Source organism: Pygoscelis adeliae, unplaced genomic scaffold (assembly GCF_000699105.1).
Source record: "Pygoscelis adeliae isolate BGI_AS28 unplaced genomic scaffold, ASM69910v1 Scaffold1, whole genome shotgun sequence".
In the NCBI taxonomy this organism is placed as follows: domain Eukaryota; kingdom Metazoa; phylum Chordata; class Aves; order Sphenisciformes; family Spheniscidae; genus Pygoscelis; species Pygoscelis adeliae.
The window spans coordinates 3,741,025-3,758,891 of record NW_008824051.1 but is presented as its reverse complement, the minus strand read 5'-3'; the positions used below and the strand labels follow the sequence as shown (position 1 = coordinate 3,758,891).

At 45.2% G+C, this 17,867-nt stretch overlaps 1 protein-coding gene across 1 annotated transcript in view; it reads left to right on the top strand.

Moving 5' to 3' along the window:
• ADCK3 (aarF domain containing kinase 3) overlaps positions 1-17,867 on the top strand; it is a 47,442-nt gene that overhangs the window by 18,199 nt on the left and 11,376 nt on the right. The window contains exons 5-6 of the mRNA XM_009333635.1: positions 6,842-6,916; positions 14,064-14,186. Coding sequence (XP_009331910.1) covers positions 6,842-6,916; positions 14,064-14,186 — 198 coding nt within the window. The remainder of the gene's footprint in view (positions 1-6,841; positions 6,917-14,063; positions 14,187-17,867) is intronic.

Here is a 17,867-nt window from a genome sequence, read left to right as displayed (position 1 = left end):
CCACCTGGGAAGGACTACCTGTAATGAACACTCCTTAATGGTCAGATCTTGATCCAGACTGATATGAGCTTTTAAACAGCCTCTAGAACTGCATGGAAAGAGGGACTCCATTTATAGCGAGGAGCAGCTCCTGCTTGCTATTTGCTCCAAGTTTAGAGCGGTTTTTTCTGACCTGCACATGGCCTTAACAGAGCCAGTGCAATTGTGAAACCCCATCAGCTAATTCTAGTGTGGCTTTTCCTGACTGGCTCTTATCTGATGAGGAATGTTCTTTTCAAATTGCATCTTTATGAAGCATATCAAATGCTTAAACCAGGAAACATTAGCTGATGGCAAGAGCTGTGGTGTACCATTCACTTTTACCTGTTTTTGATTCCTCTGAAGTTGTTGGTGAGCTTTGGCTTATAGTTGACTGTTTTCTTCTTAGACTGTGAGCAGGGGAAGGTGGTACTCGTGTGACTCTCCTAGCTACTTACTGTCCTCACTGCCAGTCCTATCTGGGCATTATTCTCAGGAGTAAGGCAAGAGGTAATGTGTACAATTCTTAAAAAATATCTGCAAGCTGAAGAGTGAGGCTGATTGAGAGTCTCATGAGGGCATAGGAGGCAGTTTCCAACTGAGATGAGAATTGATTTTTGCTTTTCTAAGATCCAACCCAACTTAATGTATTTTTGTTTTGTTGTTGGTTTTTTTTTTAGAGAAGGCAAGATAAGCTTGAAGTAAACTAAGTGTTTCAAAGCTCAGTGGTAGGTGAGTTGGAAGTTCCCTGTGCCTGCACAGTGTGTGTGTGTTCTCATGCATTTTCTCTTGTCTTGACTTTTCAATGGAAGTCGGAAACAAGGTGTAGAATGACTTAATGAGAGTCTGCAATTACATTATTGGTTTTTGGGAGCACCTGCTGCTGCTGAGGGATGATGGTTAACAGCTGGAAGGAGCCCTTTTGCAGGGGATGTCACTCTTAACCTGTGGAATAGTAGTGACCCAGCTCTGTCCTTGCTTCCTAGGACATTCAAATGTTCAGAATTAAATAGGGGATAGTAGGGTTGGGGGTGTGTGTGATTATTTCCTGCTCTACCAGTGGCCTCTTCGCATTGCCTTGAAAATAATTAAGGGCAGGAGGCTGCTCCATGTCTGTGAGGGAGTGTAGCTTAGAGCAAGTAAGCTTTTTGAGCACGATTTGTTTCTTCTGTGCTTTGGGGTGCCATCTTCATTTGAAGACCCCAGGAAATCATTGTGGGAAATACAATGGTTGAGGTGGATTCTTCCCCTACCACCTCCACACCAGCCAAATTAGCATTTGACCCTTGACTTTTCTTGGTGGGATAAAACCCACTTTTTTCTTTATTTCCATATTAGAACAGCATCATTTTAGACTTGGAGAAGATGGAAAGATGTTTAGTAGGTCAAAAGCAGAGTTCACGTAACTATTCCTGGGGTTCAGATAGCTGAATTACGATGCTATCGGCATGATCCCGTTCACACTTGAATCATTCCTCCTCTGTCTTTGCATGTTTTTTGTTGTCCCCCTGATGTTATAGGGAAGGTTGATCTCTCAGCTGTGGTGTCAGGACACTCTGGTGGGTGATGGACAAATTAGTAATAGGAGGCAGAAATACTTGGACTGCAGAGTTTGCCTGGCTTCTCCCCTCTTCTGGGAGCGAGGAACATTTTGCTGGAAAGATTGAAGATCACTTTCTCCAATGCTTGCATGTAATAATGAGCTAATGTTTCTCTGTAATTAGCACAAGATCCTCTACTGAACTTCTTTGTCCTTTATATGTATCTTTGTATGCTTCTTGCAGCAGCTGGAGTGACTGCTGTAGCTGTATTTATAGTACTAAATATCATCCTTGATTTTTATTTGTTTATTTTTTCTTCCCAGGATTGGAATTGGTAAAACAGATTTTTCTGCAGTTTTTTGTTCCATGCTTGTTTTGTAGCCTGATGGGTCATCAGTTCCACCCACACAGTTCTTGATCTTTTCTTTATTTCCATTCTCCCTTCCTTGCATCATTTGACTTTTCTAAGCAGTTTCTGTCTCCCTTAATCTTATTCCTGGTTTGTAAGTTTATTATTTTAATGATATAATAAGATCCTTTTGCAATAAAGAAAATTCAGGAAGCTTGCAGTGAAGTCTAGATCTAATGTGATTGTAGCAATTTTGCAAAAAAAACCCCCCAAACAACACCCAACCAAAAAAACCTAGCCTCTTTAGCGTATACAGGACTGACAACTACAGGATTCAGATTGTCATGCTAGTGACAAGTGAGCGTGGCTTTCTTCTGGTGAGCATTTAATGCTCAGAAAGCTAGTGGAAATTGATGCACAACTGTCTGCAGCTTGCAATGTGTGTTGTGTGTGGTGCTTGCAGTGTTTGACGTGACCAAAACCAGGGCACAGGCTGCTCCAGGGGAGAGTCTCGCCCACCCCTGCGCCTGGCAGGCTGAGCAGTGTGATAACAGCCCATTCAGTCTCCTGTTTGTTTTGTTGTGTCAGTTGCTGAGCAAGAGGATTCTTCCTGAACAAAAGTGATTCCAGATCATCTCTTGATGGGGTTGGTTTGAAGTGTAACGGGTGCTGGAGATGCCTGGAAAATATCTGAAGAGGCACTCTGCTGGTGTAAAATCAGGTGGCGTTTTCCAGGCTTGAAATAATCTGCCTGCATAAAGTGCAAAATGCAGGAGTGTGACTTCTGGAGGTGCTCAGGGATGTTATTTTCCAAGGTGCTGAACCATAGCTGTTCAGTGATGCCGAAAATTGTCCCAAAGTGATTAATCTTCGAGGAAATACTCATCTTGCAGACAAGAAAAATGAAGGACGTCAGGAGTGACTTGTGCGAGGTCAGTAGACTAGTGGCCCAGAGGAGGAGGGTGCTTTTCTACAGCCATGCAGCTTCTTTGGAGGGATGACTTGTTCCTGGTAACAGGTGAGAGGCTGGCAGCGTGTGCTGGGTTGACCTTGGCTGACAGCTAAGCCCCATGCAGCTGCTCACTTGTTTCCTCCCACAGTAGGACAGAATAGGAAGAGCAAAAGCGAGAAAACTTGGGAGTTGAGATAAAGACAAGTTTAATAGGTGAAGCAAAGCTGCATGTGCAAGCAAAGCAGCAAGAGAAATTCATTCATTACTCCCTCTCGGAAGGCAGATGTCCAGCCACTTCCTAGGAAGCAGGGCCTCAGCATTTGTAGCAGTTACTTGGGAAGGCAAACACCGTAACCCCAAATGTCCCCCCCTTCATCCTCCTTTCTCCAAGCTTTTGCTGCTGAGCATGATGTTATATGGTATGGATATCCCTTTGATTTGGATCAGCTGTCCTGGCCGTGTCCCCTCCAAGCCTCTAGCCCACCCCCAGCCTACTCATTGCAGGGGCAGAGTAGGGAAAAAGAGAAAGCCTTGATGCTGTGCAAACACTGTCCAGCAACAGCTAAAACACTGGTGTGTTATCATCACTTGCAGTCACAAATCCAATACACAGCATGATACAGGCTGTTATTGTTGTCGTTTAACCCGGCAGGCAGCTAAACACTACACAGCCGTTCGCTCACTCCCCCCCCGCAGTGGGATGGGGGAGAGAATCAGGGTGGAAAAAAGTAAAACTCGTGGGTTGAGATAAAGACAGTTTAATAGGACAGAAAAGGAATGGAAAACAGTAATAATGATAAAAGAATATACAGAATAAGTGATGCACAATGCAACTGCTCACCACCCGCTGACCGATGCCCAGCCAGTCCCCAAGCAGTGGCCCCCTTGGCTAGCTTTCCCCAGTTTATGTACTGAGCATGATGTCACATGGTATGGAATGTCCCTCTGGCCAGTTTGGGTCAGCTGTCCTGGCTGTGCCCCCTCCCAGCTTCTTGTGCACCTCCAGCCTCCTCAGTTGGTAGAGCATGGGAAGCTGAAAAGTCCTTGACTAGTGTAAGCACTGCTTAGCAACAACTAAAACATCAGTGTGTTATCAACATTATTCTCATACTAAATCCACAACACAGCACTGTACCAGCTACTAGGAAGGAAATTAACTCTATCCCAGCCGAAACCAGGACGGTTATGAAGAAAATTAACTCCTGTTTCAGCCAGACCCAGTACACAGCATTATTTGTGTTCAAATAACATGTGCCTAGACCACAGCCTTTCAGATGGGTGGGTGTGCAGAAGAGGCCTGGAAAACAAATCTGATTGGCATTTCAGGAAATGAGTGGTGTGGCTCTGAACCCTCCTGTCTAGTACTTGCTTTCTGAACCCTAGAGCGTTAATCTGGGTTGTAAGATGAGGAAAGGTTGAGTTTTCCACACTGGTTTTTGTTATGTGAGCTGTGAGTGCTCCAAATGCCGCACTGAATGAAATTCAAATTGGTAAAGGAGAAGGTAATACTTTCCTGAGTTCAGGGTCAGAGTGATCCCTAGCACTGGTGTTAGTGGATGGAGTTAGAGCCGTGAGGAATTTAGCCCATTATTTAATTCCGTAATTTCATAGTTCTTCTGATAACTTGATAAGAACAAAGGAATAACGTGAGCAACTGAGACTTCTGAAAAGTGGCAGCTTTTTCTAAGCCCTGGACATTCAGGGAAAGGGCCAAGTTTTGGTATTGCTTTGAGAAATAAAACTTTGAATTGTCACCTGTTTCTTGGTGATAGAAGGTTACATATACAGCTGACTTAATTTTTGCAGGCTTGATTGCTAAGAAGCAGCAGACACCGAAGATGCCCATGATCCTGCACAGTCTCAAGAGTATTATCTACCCTCCTGCTACCACATTTAGAGCAGGGCTGCGTATGCCTTCAGATGTTTCCAGGTAGTTACTGAACATTTGAAGTAGGAATGCTACATTGCATTTTCATGTACTGCCCTGAGCTAAATATCTTGCTGCGCACTATGATTATAGTGTGAAGATGCTTGAAGCCTTTGTTTAAACTTCAGATCTTTAAACCTTCGTAGCTGTTTAGCAGTGAACTTGTTTATGCCTGGCTTTAGTTTATTTGAAACCATTGTTGACTGATGATTGGAGTTCATTTTCTAGCAAATTGGACAGAGTGGAGCAGTGAGCAAATTCTAAAGGGAGCTATTGTAACAGAAGCTCTTTTTCTAGTGTAGTCTACAATATGGTTTAGTTCAGACGCTCAACTGTGTACAGCCATGGGAGGTGTGATGCACACTTGGTTGGAGTCTGATCTTGGAGAGGGGAGGTGTGATACACACTTGTTTGGAGTCTGATCATGCCTACACTGATATAAAACACAAGCTGCTTTGAAAATTATTTCAGGGTTTTTTAATCTAAGTATTATAATGTTAAAATAATGGCATTCTGTGAAAGTTATATTTTTTCTGAATGTAGACTTCTGTATTATGCCATATGCTCTTAACCATTCATGTGCAATGGAGAATGAAAGGTTGTCTGACAGTTCAATAGCACAGGAGTGGCCCTGGAAGCAGTCCTCGCACAAAGGCCTTGTAATGTCACGGGGCCTCCTGTGCCCCGTGCTTCACCCTATGCTGGATTCTTTGACCCAGTGCATGTAGTCTGCAAGATTGCAAGATGGAGCTGTTTCTGAAGCAGACGGACTGTGCAAGTTCGAGACTTTATTGGTAGAGGTGGGGTCGTAATTACCTGATGGAAGAGAGTAAAAGCTCACTGTGCAAAATGAGGTTCAACTTGTTTGTGCCCAGGCTTCCTCACTTGAGACTACAAAACGTGTGCACGCATTTCCTCCTGCACACATGCACAAAATGCCACGCGCTGGTCAGCTATGCTTCCTTCATTGCACTCAGTGTCCCCTGGCTGTTTTACCTGCGAGGCTGTCTCACAGTGCCTCAACAGGGCTTGGGGTGCTTGGAAAACATGCACAGCCAGTACTGCTAGCAGCATGGGAGTAAGGCATGGCAGGATGCACCATTGCTGAGGAGATGTGAAGGAGCACCAGCTGTTCTGGTTGCCCATGTCATTTATTATCTGGAAAAATAAATATTTTGAAATTGGGAAGGCAGTGAGACCTTTGATAGTATGGATTACTGCATGATTAGATCTGTGTCTCACTTAATCTTTGGTGGCTTTGGTCAGGTTAGTGGAGGCAGATAATGCTTCTTTTGTAGTCGTAGCTTAATCTGTGGCTGTGAGACAACACCCTAGAATTCACTGCTTGCAAGGGTGATAGTGCACGTGGAGTGCTGGTGTTTGGTCGCATGGTCTTACTGTTGCTCTGCGGGGTTACTCCCCAGCACTGTTCCTTGGAATTGCAGCTTACAACACTGCTTGCGTAAGGTGGGCCTCAGGAAAAACATGTTTCTGTTCATCATAATCAACGAGTACGTGGAAGTCAAAGACAGCTAATGAGCACAAATAAACCTGAACGCTTGGACAGTAGGGTCACAGAGCCTTAAACTCTACTGGCAGCGGCTTCATCTAAATACAGTTTTCCCCCTAATGTGGTGGCTTGGTGGGGGGTGAGGGGGATTCTGTTCTTTCCTGAGAATGGTACTTTGAGAACCATGTTTATGAGATTTTTTTCTTCCCTTCTAAACTCCACGATCTGAGTCTACGGCAGGACCTGAGCCAGAGCACAGAGCTCTGAGTAGCAGCTGTTGACATGCTTTATAAAAGTTGGACATCCCAGACTGGCCTAGCCTCTGATACCTGGCTGGTGTGCTGCGCTGAAGAAGTACAGGAGAAAACTGTTCTGTGTCAAACTTGAAGGTGACTCCATTGCAAAAGCCAGGATGTTCTAATCAAGCTGTTTTGCTGCTGTGCATTTGACCATGTGGCTCAAGGTTAATTACAGAAAATGCCTCTGTAAGTGGCTCAGAAGGTTTTTTCATTCTGACCTGGGTCTCTTTCTTCTTATTTTAAAGGGCTAGCTGTTGGTCTTGGCATTGGGGCATTGGCAGAAGTTGCAAAGAAGAGCCTTAGACCTGAGGAACGCAATGGTAAGGCCTTTCTACACCGTTATTCTTCCTCCCACCCCCCTTTTTTTTTTTTCCTCAGATGCAGCTTACCTGCATCTGCAAGATTTTATTCTTTTGAAAGCTGGGACAGTAAGGCAGTCAGAATAACAGGGGGATGTGGATAGTTCTTTTAACATAATCCTTCTCCGCCTCCAGACTCTTCTCCCATTTATGTACACCACAGCTTCACTACGTAGACAGAGATCAGAGGTATACGCGAGAGAATGAGTTTATGCCAGCACAATTCGTACAGCTTACTTTCCCACAGCCACCCCTGAGTTTGATTACTATCCCTGTGCCTATTCTTGGATTGCCTTGGCCTAACAATTTCTTTTAAACTGTTCAGTGAAACCATGTAGCTCTATCAGTAGAGAAACTGTAGATAAGCCTGTATGTCTGAAAACTTTGTTAGTGGTTGCAGTCTGTTTGAAATTTAAGGATGTTCTGCCTGGGAGGAACTTGGAGGATGGCTGCTCTCTTTTAAGAGAGACAAAACACTTTATGTACATGTTAAATGGCAATTATCTACTTCCAGTATCTATATTTTGCCTTCTTCTAAAGGATTCTCATAACAGGTCAAAAGGCTGTGCCGTGCAAATCGACCTGATCCTGTTTTCTTCCCAGCTTGTTTGAAGTTGGAGGTAAATTATTCCTAAGTTGTACCTGGCCATGTCATGGTGGCTTTCTTCTAAGCTTATGTGTTGGTAAAATATGGTGGTACTGAATGGTTGTGCGTGGGTGAATGGTTTAGGGCATAGAAAGTACACGGTGTTCTTTCCTAGAAAACATGAGATTACTCTAAAGCTTATGGCTCCATTCACTTGTTTCTTATCCAGGAAAAGCTTTGGTGGAATGCTGCAAAATGTAAAGTTCTTTGTTACAGTTATTGCAGGCTGTTTGGTCTTCAGCTGGTCTCCCTGGTTTGGCTAACATGTTTGTGTGTTTACATTATTTCCAGTGACTGGAGGGAACTGATGAAAGGGTTAAGCACTTGCAGCTAGAAGTAAAAATGAAGTCAAATCGTTCCTGGTTCAGAAGCATTGCTTTGAGATGACAACTGCTGGGTCCTTGTAACTTTAGTCTGTGGCCAGTAGTATTCTGCTACAAGACCAGTTTGTGTCTTCCCCCTGGTCTTCTTTGGGGGTGGGGGAAGGATGGAGACTGAGGTAGTGTGAACCTATTCCAGGAAGTACTGGAGTGGCTGAAAATTGAAGAAATTTGGAGGGGGGAGAACCCTAAAAAAACCCAAACCAAAAAACAACACCCCAGCAGGTGAAACACGTTCCCTGTGGTGGGGGGACAGGGGCGAGGCAGGGGTTGTGTGCCACCCAGGACACTACCTGTTAATACTTGCATCTTTGTATTCCCTGTACAGCTAGGCAATGCAGAGCAGCCCAGCAGAGAAAAAGGATCCTTGGCAAAGAGTTGTTGTTTCTCTCCATGACCTGAGGTGTTTAAGGCTGGGTGGGTTTCTTTGCTTTGATTTAAAAGCATGCATTCAGGCAAACATGGCCCATCCTGTAGAGAATCCTTGAAGGTTTTTGCTTTCAGCGCTTGTGATGTTAGACAGGTTGTTCATACCTGTTGGAAACTGATGACCTGCTTTGCTTTTAACAGAGGAGAAATTGCACAACTGTTGGTATTTCTCTGTTTGCCAGATTATTTTCTAATTGGGTACACCCCAAATTGAAAACGTGAGCTTGCAGAGCTATGAAATTTGAGGGAATAACATGAGCTTTGTTTCTCTTCCTTACAGCATGAGAAAGGGTTGTTTGTTTTTTTTCTTTAGAGGGCAACAGACACTTTTTCCTTGCAATAAAGCAATTGCACCTTTAGACTTTTTTCTTCTTGCTAGGTAAACTATTATTTTCCGGTATAACTATAACTTGGTGCCAGAAGCCTGCTCTACAGTCTGAGTCATGCTTTGGGAAGAGTAATTTTCTTGAACAAACCTTGATTAAAGAATAAGTAATGAGAACTGCTGACTTCGATGCTAGGCAAGGGAGTTAGAAAATAACCTGGCTCTTATTTTTAGCTGTCTTGCTTTCGTTCTTGCTTCTCCTCTTGCTGTCATGTCGTCTTAGATAAGAGCTCGGAGCAGTAGTTACAATGTAAAGGACAAGGGTAGTGGGACTGAGAATGGGCCAAAAGCAGCAAGTGTTGAGGTGAGGCAGATGTAAAAGACTATTTCAGCCCTCATACTCTCTTGGAACTTCTCAGGCCAAGGACACAGGAAAGTCTCCAGGTGACTCAGCTACAGCCTCTAGCTAGTGTCCTTGGATGTGTTTTCCACAGGATTTTACAGTGGTGGGTAAGGCTCCATGGATGACCACTCCCTCCATGGGCTCTGCTCCTGCAGAAATGCATGGCAGAGGATATATACAGAGTTTTGAGTCCAAGATCACATTTTCTTACTGTTCTTCTGGCAGTACCAGCCTTAGCTGTTCTTGGAGGAAATCTCTTGACATAGGTACCTCTACATTTCTTTAAAAGAAAAAAAAACAAAACCAAAACCCACCTCTGCACCCCTTTCATGACTTCATCTTGAGGCATTTGTGTCCAAGTTTTCTGGCTGCCAGCACCATAAGCTTGGGCTAAGATGTGTCTTTGAGAATGACAGATTATCCTGTTCTCTGGAAGCTGGTAGAGGATTGTCCTTTCTCTCCCCACTGCTGCAATATTAATAGCAACTTCTTGGCACTTCAGACTTAAACAAGTGGGTTGTGTATATGCCCAAAGGCATGCCTAAGAATTTCATGCTCCTACTGACATCCAGGAGTGACGGGAAAGAGCCTTCTCTTCATTACCCTCCTCCTGTCCAGTCAGTACAAATGAAAGTGTCTTCACACCTTTAAAATAAATCTAGAAGCACTGGTCCTTCCGTCACAAAACTGCAAGCCAGAAACTCCTGAGCTACAAGTGATCCTAGTAGCATGGCTTGTACTTCTTCTTTCCACTGCTGTTATCAAATGGAGGGACCATGAATGCCTACTCTTCTGCACATTCTCTAGCAACTGCGCTAGTGCTGATCTGTCTTTTCCTGCTCAATTTCCCCATCCTTGTTTAGTAGCCACAGGGCCCCCCTTCTCTCTCTGCCTTGGATTGTCTCTGTTTCCGTAAACAATTCACTTCTTAAGGGATTTATCCTAGAACAAAAAAGTCTGGTGCAAGAGTTTGTGAATTTCTCCCTTCTCCATCCAAGCCTGATGTCCTGGACATAAGTTCTTTCTACTGCCAAATTCCTGTGAGTGCAGTTTGTTTTGTTTGTTTTTTTTTAAGGGCTTGAGGGCCTCTTTAAATTCTTTAAGTAGTTTGGTTCATCTTATTTTTTTTAAAAAGAGGATGGCTGTACTTGATTTCCAGTGGGAATTTTCTTGGTAGGCTGATGTACCTAATTAAAAATAACCTCCTCGGTCACTGGTGACCTTGATGGCAGTCTCAGTATTTAGAGTGTGTATCTAAAGTGCAAGGCTGACACGGGGTGGGAATGGGAGGGTAGAATAAATTTCTAGGAATAAAAATGAGAGTGCCCAGATAAATAGCTGCCATTACTAGTAAAGAGTCTCTGGGTTCACGGTCAACTTTGTAACTTATTAATGACCTGTACTGGGCTGTTCTACTGGGCACTGTGCAAATGCCAGGCTGGACAGAGCCCCGAAGGGCTGGCAGCTGGCCTAGGTTTGAATGTAGAGTTGTTTTCTTATGAAAAGGAATAATGCAATCTCCTTGAGTTTTCAGTCCTAAGTGCTTAGGCTATGTTCTTGACTCTTCCCTTGCCCCAAAGTTTGAGTGGCAGATGGCCCTAAAAACAAATACATGCAAAGTCCAGTGGCTAGTTCTCAGTTTGACAGTAGCAAAGGAAGAGGTGGAAAAGCAGTGATACAGCTGTGAGATGCACACAGATTTGGAAGGGTTCACCCTGATTCTGGATTTGGAAAGGAAGATGTGGGTCAAGCACTCCTGAGGGCATCTGCCTGCTGCCTCTGCTGTGGAAGAGCTGACAGGCTCCAGGCACCGTGGCTGCAGGAGCCTTCATTTCTGAAGTGTCCTTGTTGCCACAGCTTTAGATGTGACTTCTATTTGCATTTTTTTTTTCCTTTCCCGGATGAAGTAGGTAAAAAACCAAAACAACTCTGTGATCTTAAGATGGGGAGAAAATCATTTGTAGCATCAAAAGGTACCTGCAGTGTTTGAGAAAAATGTTAACTTACTGAAAATTGGCATATTTTTTTCATGAAATTGTGCTTCCTTTCCACCTAGTCCTGGAAGGCTCTGTCTGTTTTCTCTGTTTTTCCTCTTCACTTTCCATTTACATAATCCTGCTTTTGACTCTTGCTTTCAAGTTACCTTCTTGTTCATGCCTGCTTTTAGCAGAGTACATAAACAAGCAACAGGTGATCACGGGGCTGTTAGGCTGCCTGGTGATCAGGTAGTGCCCCTGTGGGCTTGACTTCAATGAGAAGCACACCAGAAGAGGATGGGGAGTGCCTGTGTTTGGCTCTTTCTCTGATAAGACTCTTTTAAAAATGGCAGGGTTCATTGGCTTCTGGAGGTGACTTTAATCATTAACTAACTCCTTTATCCTGCTGCAGACTCAAAGGAGGATGTTTGTGTGTGCAGGTGGTGTGAAGGAAGGTAAGCTCTGTATGTCAGAGCTCATACAAGGGTTCATTTGCCTCATCATTGCAAAGGACACAGAATTTTCCTGATGGGACAGTTGAGAGCCAGAGCTCTGTTAGATGGCTCCAAGCACTCCACTCTCCAGAGCCAGCTTTTCAAGTGGGCAAAGCCACATCCTTCTGCCGTAGGCAGCTCTACCTATTCAGCCTCTCAGACTCCTTACATTCAGGATCCAGAGCAAAATGTGCTCTGAGGATTTCTGTGTGATGCACATGGTGACTTCTGGGCCCCTCCTGCTTCTCTGCATCTTGCTCTCAAGAGCAGGATAGTTGTCCTGTGTACTCCCTCCTGGTGTCTTTATTCCTCTCTCCTTTTCATGTACATTCTTTACTTGGGACAGGGATTTGGACAGATAGATGATGTCGCACATGCTGTGCCATCTTGCTGCTCTCCCACAAAACAGGTAAAGGAAAGGAGGGGCTGAAGGACAGGGAAAGGCAGTGCTTGGCATCCTCTGTGCACTGCGAGTGGAGAGTTCAATGACATCACTTCTCTAGGGGAAGCTTTGTAAACAAGCCAGCTGCTTGCTGGGGCTGAAGGGTGTCTGTCAGATCAGTAACATGCTTGGCACCTCAAGAAGGTTGTACCAAGTTGTGTGAGCAACCAGAGTTTAGACAGCAGCTATTTCAGTCAACTCTTGGTTCTTTCTCCTGTTCCCTGGCCAGTCTGAGCTCCCTCTGTATACCGTCCTGAGAGTTAGCTGGAGATGGAGAGGATCTCTTGCTGCTGTAGGCACTACATGACACACCAGTAACTTCCACCTGCCTGAGATCTTCAGGGGTGTTGCAGCTGCCATGCCTTTTTGGGCCCTGCTTGTTGTATATGTGGGCTTCAGCTGTTCTGTCCTTGGTACCCTTTCCTCTGAAGTGTTGAAAAAAAAGATGTAGCTCCAAGATCGGCATACTAGCTGTGGGCCCTGCAGCCTGGCTGTAAGACCAGCCCTTCTTCCTCCTTGGCTCTCCGTCAGCAGGAGCCGAGCTGCAGCCCCAAGAGAAGTGGTTGGCGGGTGCCTGCCTGCCCTTTCTGTCCCTGCTCTACTGGGCATCGCCTGGAGAAGGAGTTTTGGGTTGATTCTCCCAAAGGGACCACAAAATTGAGTCAGGGTCTCCTTCCCTCCTCCTTCCCTCTCCCTTTAAAAAAAAAAAAGTGGAGGGGAAGTGCTTCCTATGCCACGTGAAAACCACATCGCATACTTAGGGCCGTGGCACTGGTGTGTAGAAGGATGCAGTGATTACTTAGCCTGTCAGACATCAGGCTTTACCCTTTCTGGGGGACGGGAATGTGTGTTTTTGAGTATGTATATTTTGGGCCTTGTTCTGTGCAAGCTGATGCTTGCATGACTGCTGATGGGAGTAAGGACAGAAAGGTTTGGCCTCCTCCCTGCATGGCCTCTATGTGCAGTCAGAACAAGTAACTAACTACATTGAGATGTTCTGTCTAAAGGCAGCATCTTTCTCAGTAGCAAGCTGCCCATAAGGATGTTGCGAGGAATGCCATGCATGTGTGAGGATGTAAAAGGGAAAAAGGTTGGCAATCTTGACAACAGGAATTAATTTCCCTTCCAGCACAATTGTCTAAGAGCAGCATGGTATCACAGATGAGAGCTCCTGCTGGGCTTCTCCTGTGAGGACTATCTCCAGCCTCCCTGGCTTTGACTAGCTTGATTAACCTCATCACAGATTTACAATCTGCTGCTTTTTCAAAATGCTACATGCAGCCGTGGTGTTTTGGGGTTACGGTGTTGGGAGAGTTTGTTTTGCCTGTGCATCAGGAGACAGTAAATTTCAGTTTGATTAGAAAAGAATGTTTTATTGTTCACTTGGAGATGTGAAAGTTGCGTCTGCTATCTACAGATGCCTAGTGCACACTCTGGATGTGCAATTGCACAGCAATATGTGGTTATGTATGAATCTGTTTTGGGCAAGAATTATTTGGTATGAGAAAGGAGGTTTGGCACTGGCATGAATCCCTGCTCCCACCCTAAGAAGTGCCAGCACATTCTCAGTTTATCCCAGTGTGCTGTCAAAGCTTTTGACAGTTCCTCCATGCTGTGGCGCGCTCCTGCTGCTCTTCTGAGGCTATGGCTATGCTGCAGCCTATGGCGTGGGACTTGGGAGACCTTTACACAGTGTTTTAGGCTGATCTAGCTGGCACAATGAGTTCAAGCACCAACAGCTGCCCAGGATCCTGGACAGTTTGCATAGCCTCCATGGATGTCTGTGCTGCTGTGATTTGCTGTTGGCCCTTAAGCCAGCAATGTTAGTCACTTACATGTCACAAGACACATGTGTCCAAGTGCAGTCCATGCCCCTGGGTTGCAGTGAAGGCACTGAGTATAGTCCTAGTCTGATTTCTCTGGGGAAGGGCAAATCTGTGAATGTGGACTAACACAATGGATTGAGATCATTGAGGTAAGGGTGCTCTTCATCCATATATTTTCTCTCCTTAGGAAAGAAAGCGGTGATGGATTCCAGCCCGTTCCTGTCGGAGGCCAATGCAGAAAGAATTGTGAGAACCTTGTGCAAGGTCCGGGGAGCGGCACTGAAGCTGGGACAGATGTTAAGCATTCAGGGTAAGTGGTAGCACAGGTCCTCAGCTGTCCTCCTTAGCGGTGCTGCCAGGTTGGGCAATTGATCTCTTGTGATGCATGGTCAGCTGTCTGGAATCAGTGTTAAGTGAATGTGGGAAGACTAGACAAGTGGCTTTCTCATGTGAGAGCAGTGATGGAGATATGTTTGATTCAGTTCAGTCTAATCCCAGTATGAAATAACCAGATGCGTGCACTGTACACCACTTCCCCAATGCCCCTATTGTGTCAGGCACACAAGTGAAATTGGTTGAAAATAAGGTGATGCTCTCTGTGAATTTTAATGCCTGTGTTAAAAACAATTGTTGAGAAGCAGAGCTATATCACACTCTGTACACAGGTGTCCTGCTAGAAAGGAGGAGGAGGATGACAGGAACATGATCCTGTTCTTTGTTCACCAGAAGTGGTCAAGGTTATATCCACAGCCCTCTCCCATTACAGCATGTTTATGGTTTACATGCTTTGTTGGCACTGAAGCTTTGCTGGAAAGGCCAGTACAGCTGATAACCTTATCAGGTATAAAACACTTGTTTTCATCTTGAGGAGTCTTCAAACTGGTACTTACTCCATTGGGCTCTGAAGTCACTGATCACAGGTGAAGGCATGAGTGACATCAGTGTTTGCACTGAACTGTTAGGTTACTCCTAGAAGATAGCAGGTGTGCTGAATTCAAACTTTATCTGGACTTGTCCACTTTGCCTTCCTGCCCAACTTGATAGGGAAGGAAAGAACCAGCCAAAAATAGCTGTTACACTTGTCTGGAAATAGCTTTCAAGATGTCACTGAAACTGAGTCAGTGTCTGAGTGTTTGAAGTACTTGGCTTGCTTGGCTTGTGCTTCTACTTGAATTTTTGTAGGTGTTGACTGATGAGGCAGGATCTAGTATTGTATTAAATAACTTGGGCTAGCCAATAAGGCCCGCTCCCTGTTCCAGAGAGTCCTGATTGTGGCATTTCATTGTTCTTCATTTGCTAATCACTTGTTTTAGGTGTCTGCCAGGCTGATGGCAACATTAACAAAGCTAGGTGGGAGGCAGCAGCTGCTATGTTAAAGGCTGCCACCCATATGCTGTTTTCTCACCCTCTAGAAACCACCAGGTGCCAATGACTGGTGGTTCACAGTGCAGATCCAGGAGGAGCTCTTGTGCTCCTTGCTTTCTGTCATCAGTGCCTCTGGTATGTAGGGTGAGTGAGCCATGTCTGGAAATCAGCTCTGAAGTTAACTTGTCTACCATAGGTGGGGATTAATTTAAAATTCTTAAGACACTATTGAGTTGCACCTGATGTGTGCCCGGAGCCTGGTCACAGCTGCCCTAGGCTTGGATGTGAGTGAAGAGGGAATAGCTGTGAACGGCCGGCTCTGAGGAGCAGAAATGCTCTGGATTTTTTTCACTTGCCTGCTGTCTCCTAATGTTACTGAGCTCTGGCAGCAGTGTCAAACACTTGCTGATTGACTTCACTTGTGTTTCAAGAACATATAGGCCTTTAGCAACCTCAGTGGTGCTGCCCAGCCCTCATTTGACTTGTGACGAGTGTGTGGAGTGCTGCGATGCCTGGCGAGAACATAGGCCCCTGGTAACCTTGCTGAGGGACAGTTGTGGTGAAATAGGTTAGATGCTTCTAACAGTGCAGAGTATCTGGTTCTTGGGCTGGCTGTTTGGACAGGAGGGCTTCATGCAGTTCCTGCCACTTCATGGGCTTCTCTGTGGCCTGGTGAGTTTGAATTAGCTTCTATTAACAGGGAGGTGTGCTAATTGAGCACAGGGGCTCTGTGTTGCCTTGTCCAGGTGCAGCTGAGCATCTGTGAGCTAAACCACCCAGAAGTTACAAAGCAGTGTCCTTAAACCCTGTTGTCTGCTTCTGGGAGTCAGTGGCTTTGTTATGGACCCACATCCCTGAAGGTCATCCACAGAAAGGATGCCAAGGGCCTAAAATCATCCCGTGTTCTGGTGCGTGTGCTCTGGAAGATGTTGGGAAGGTAGCTGCATTTGCCAGTTGAGAATGCCCTGCCTTGACTCTTGCTTCGTGTTTCATTCTGGTAATGCCTCATCAGTTTACCACAAAGACGTATAACCTTGTTCATCAGCGTGTTGTAAGCCTCGTTTTGCCTCTGCAGCATGACTGATTTTTAACATTGCTGCTGAGTTTCTGTACAGTCAATCTGGACTTGCAGGTTTCTTGGCTATTTGGCGTTGCGCTAATGAACCATGCAGTGGTGGTCAAGCAGCCCCAGGTAAGAATGGTCTCTCAGACTAAAGGTTGAAATCTTGTGAGTTTTTTGGATGTCAGCAATAAGAAAAATAACAGAAGTTGATCCTAAATACCTGTGGCAGACCCTGATACCTTGACACAAACTGCTTCTAGGAGCAGGAGTCACTTCTAATGAGGTCCGTTCTCTTTCTGCACACTCATCCTAGGAGGCGCGGGTTATCACGTTACAGCGTGATGGCTAATACTTTCACATACCCCTGAGAATAGTTTTTTATAATGTTGAGAGGCTTGGCAGTGATACACCATCGATGATAGAGCAGAAGTTTCTTTCAGCGTTTGGAATGCGCACGCAAATGCAATATCTAGCCTTCTTGCAGGGTTATAACGTCACAACGGGAGATTTACCCGCTGTTCCTGCAAAGCCTGTTAATTTCTGACTTGCAGTGACAGAGTGGGAGCTCCTCTTAAACTCCTGTTGATTCCACAGTGGGGTTTTGTTAGTACATTTAAATGCTGCTCATGGCTTCGGTGGGAATTTCTAAACAACGCTGAGTGTTAATGTCATGTCTCTGTACTTTTCTCACCATTCCTTTCCACCCCTCTTCCCAGGGCAGTGCTCTTAAGGTAGCTGTTTGTTTCTTGTTTGCTGGGATAGACTTATCCGTTTATATGCATCTGTAAATGCAGAGGAATGATAGATTTTTGAGTGTCACAAGTGCATGTGCAGGTTGATTTCTCAAGATGAAGGCTGGTAGCCTGGACTTCTTTCCAGTGTTGGGAGAGCAGCAGATAAATCTAATTCCTCCATAAGCCTTTATGAAGTGAAAAGTTTGCCAGAACCGGTGGCTTTTCTCAGGGCTGTTGTAGAAGCCTTCGCTCAAAGGAGGGGACTAATTTTTCAAGATGCCCCTACCCCTCCTCTTTCTTATGAGTGTAAATATTTCCTTGCTAAATCCTTCTGACTCTTAAAATAACTTCTGGCTCAGCTATGTTTTCTTCTGCCCGTTTGTAGTTGCTTTGCATTTGGGTAGTTGTTTACAGTAGCAGATGCTGAATCTTGATTCCTCTAAGAGTTCAATACTTGCGTAAGTGGTATTTTACCATTACACGGCTTTCTAGAGAAGCTGCTGCCCCTTAGCATGAACTGGATTAGACCATGCTGTGAACCTGGGAGTGTTGGGATGACTCTCCACAGGGTTCCTTCTGTGACCTGTGTTTCCATGACACAGTGGCCTCTCCTAGACCTGAATGCTGTACTGCTCTCAGCGAGAAGACGGGCTGGTGGACGACAGAAGCTTGTGCAGAGCACTCTGCTCTTGGGTTTGTGCAACCTGCCATCATGCCAAAAGCCTCCATGCTGTGCGGAGCTGCCCACTGCTCTCAGCGGTGCTGCTGGGCAAAGCCAGGGAGCACTATGACAACTGATGCTTAATTCCAAAGTATACAAAGTTTCTCA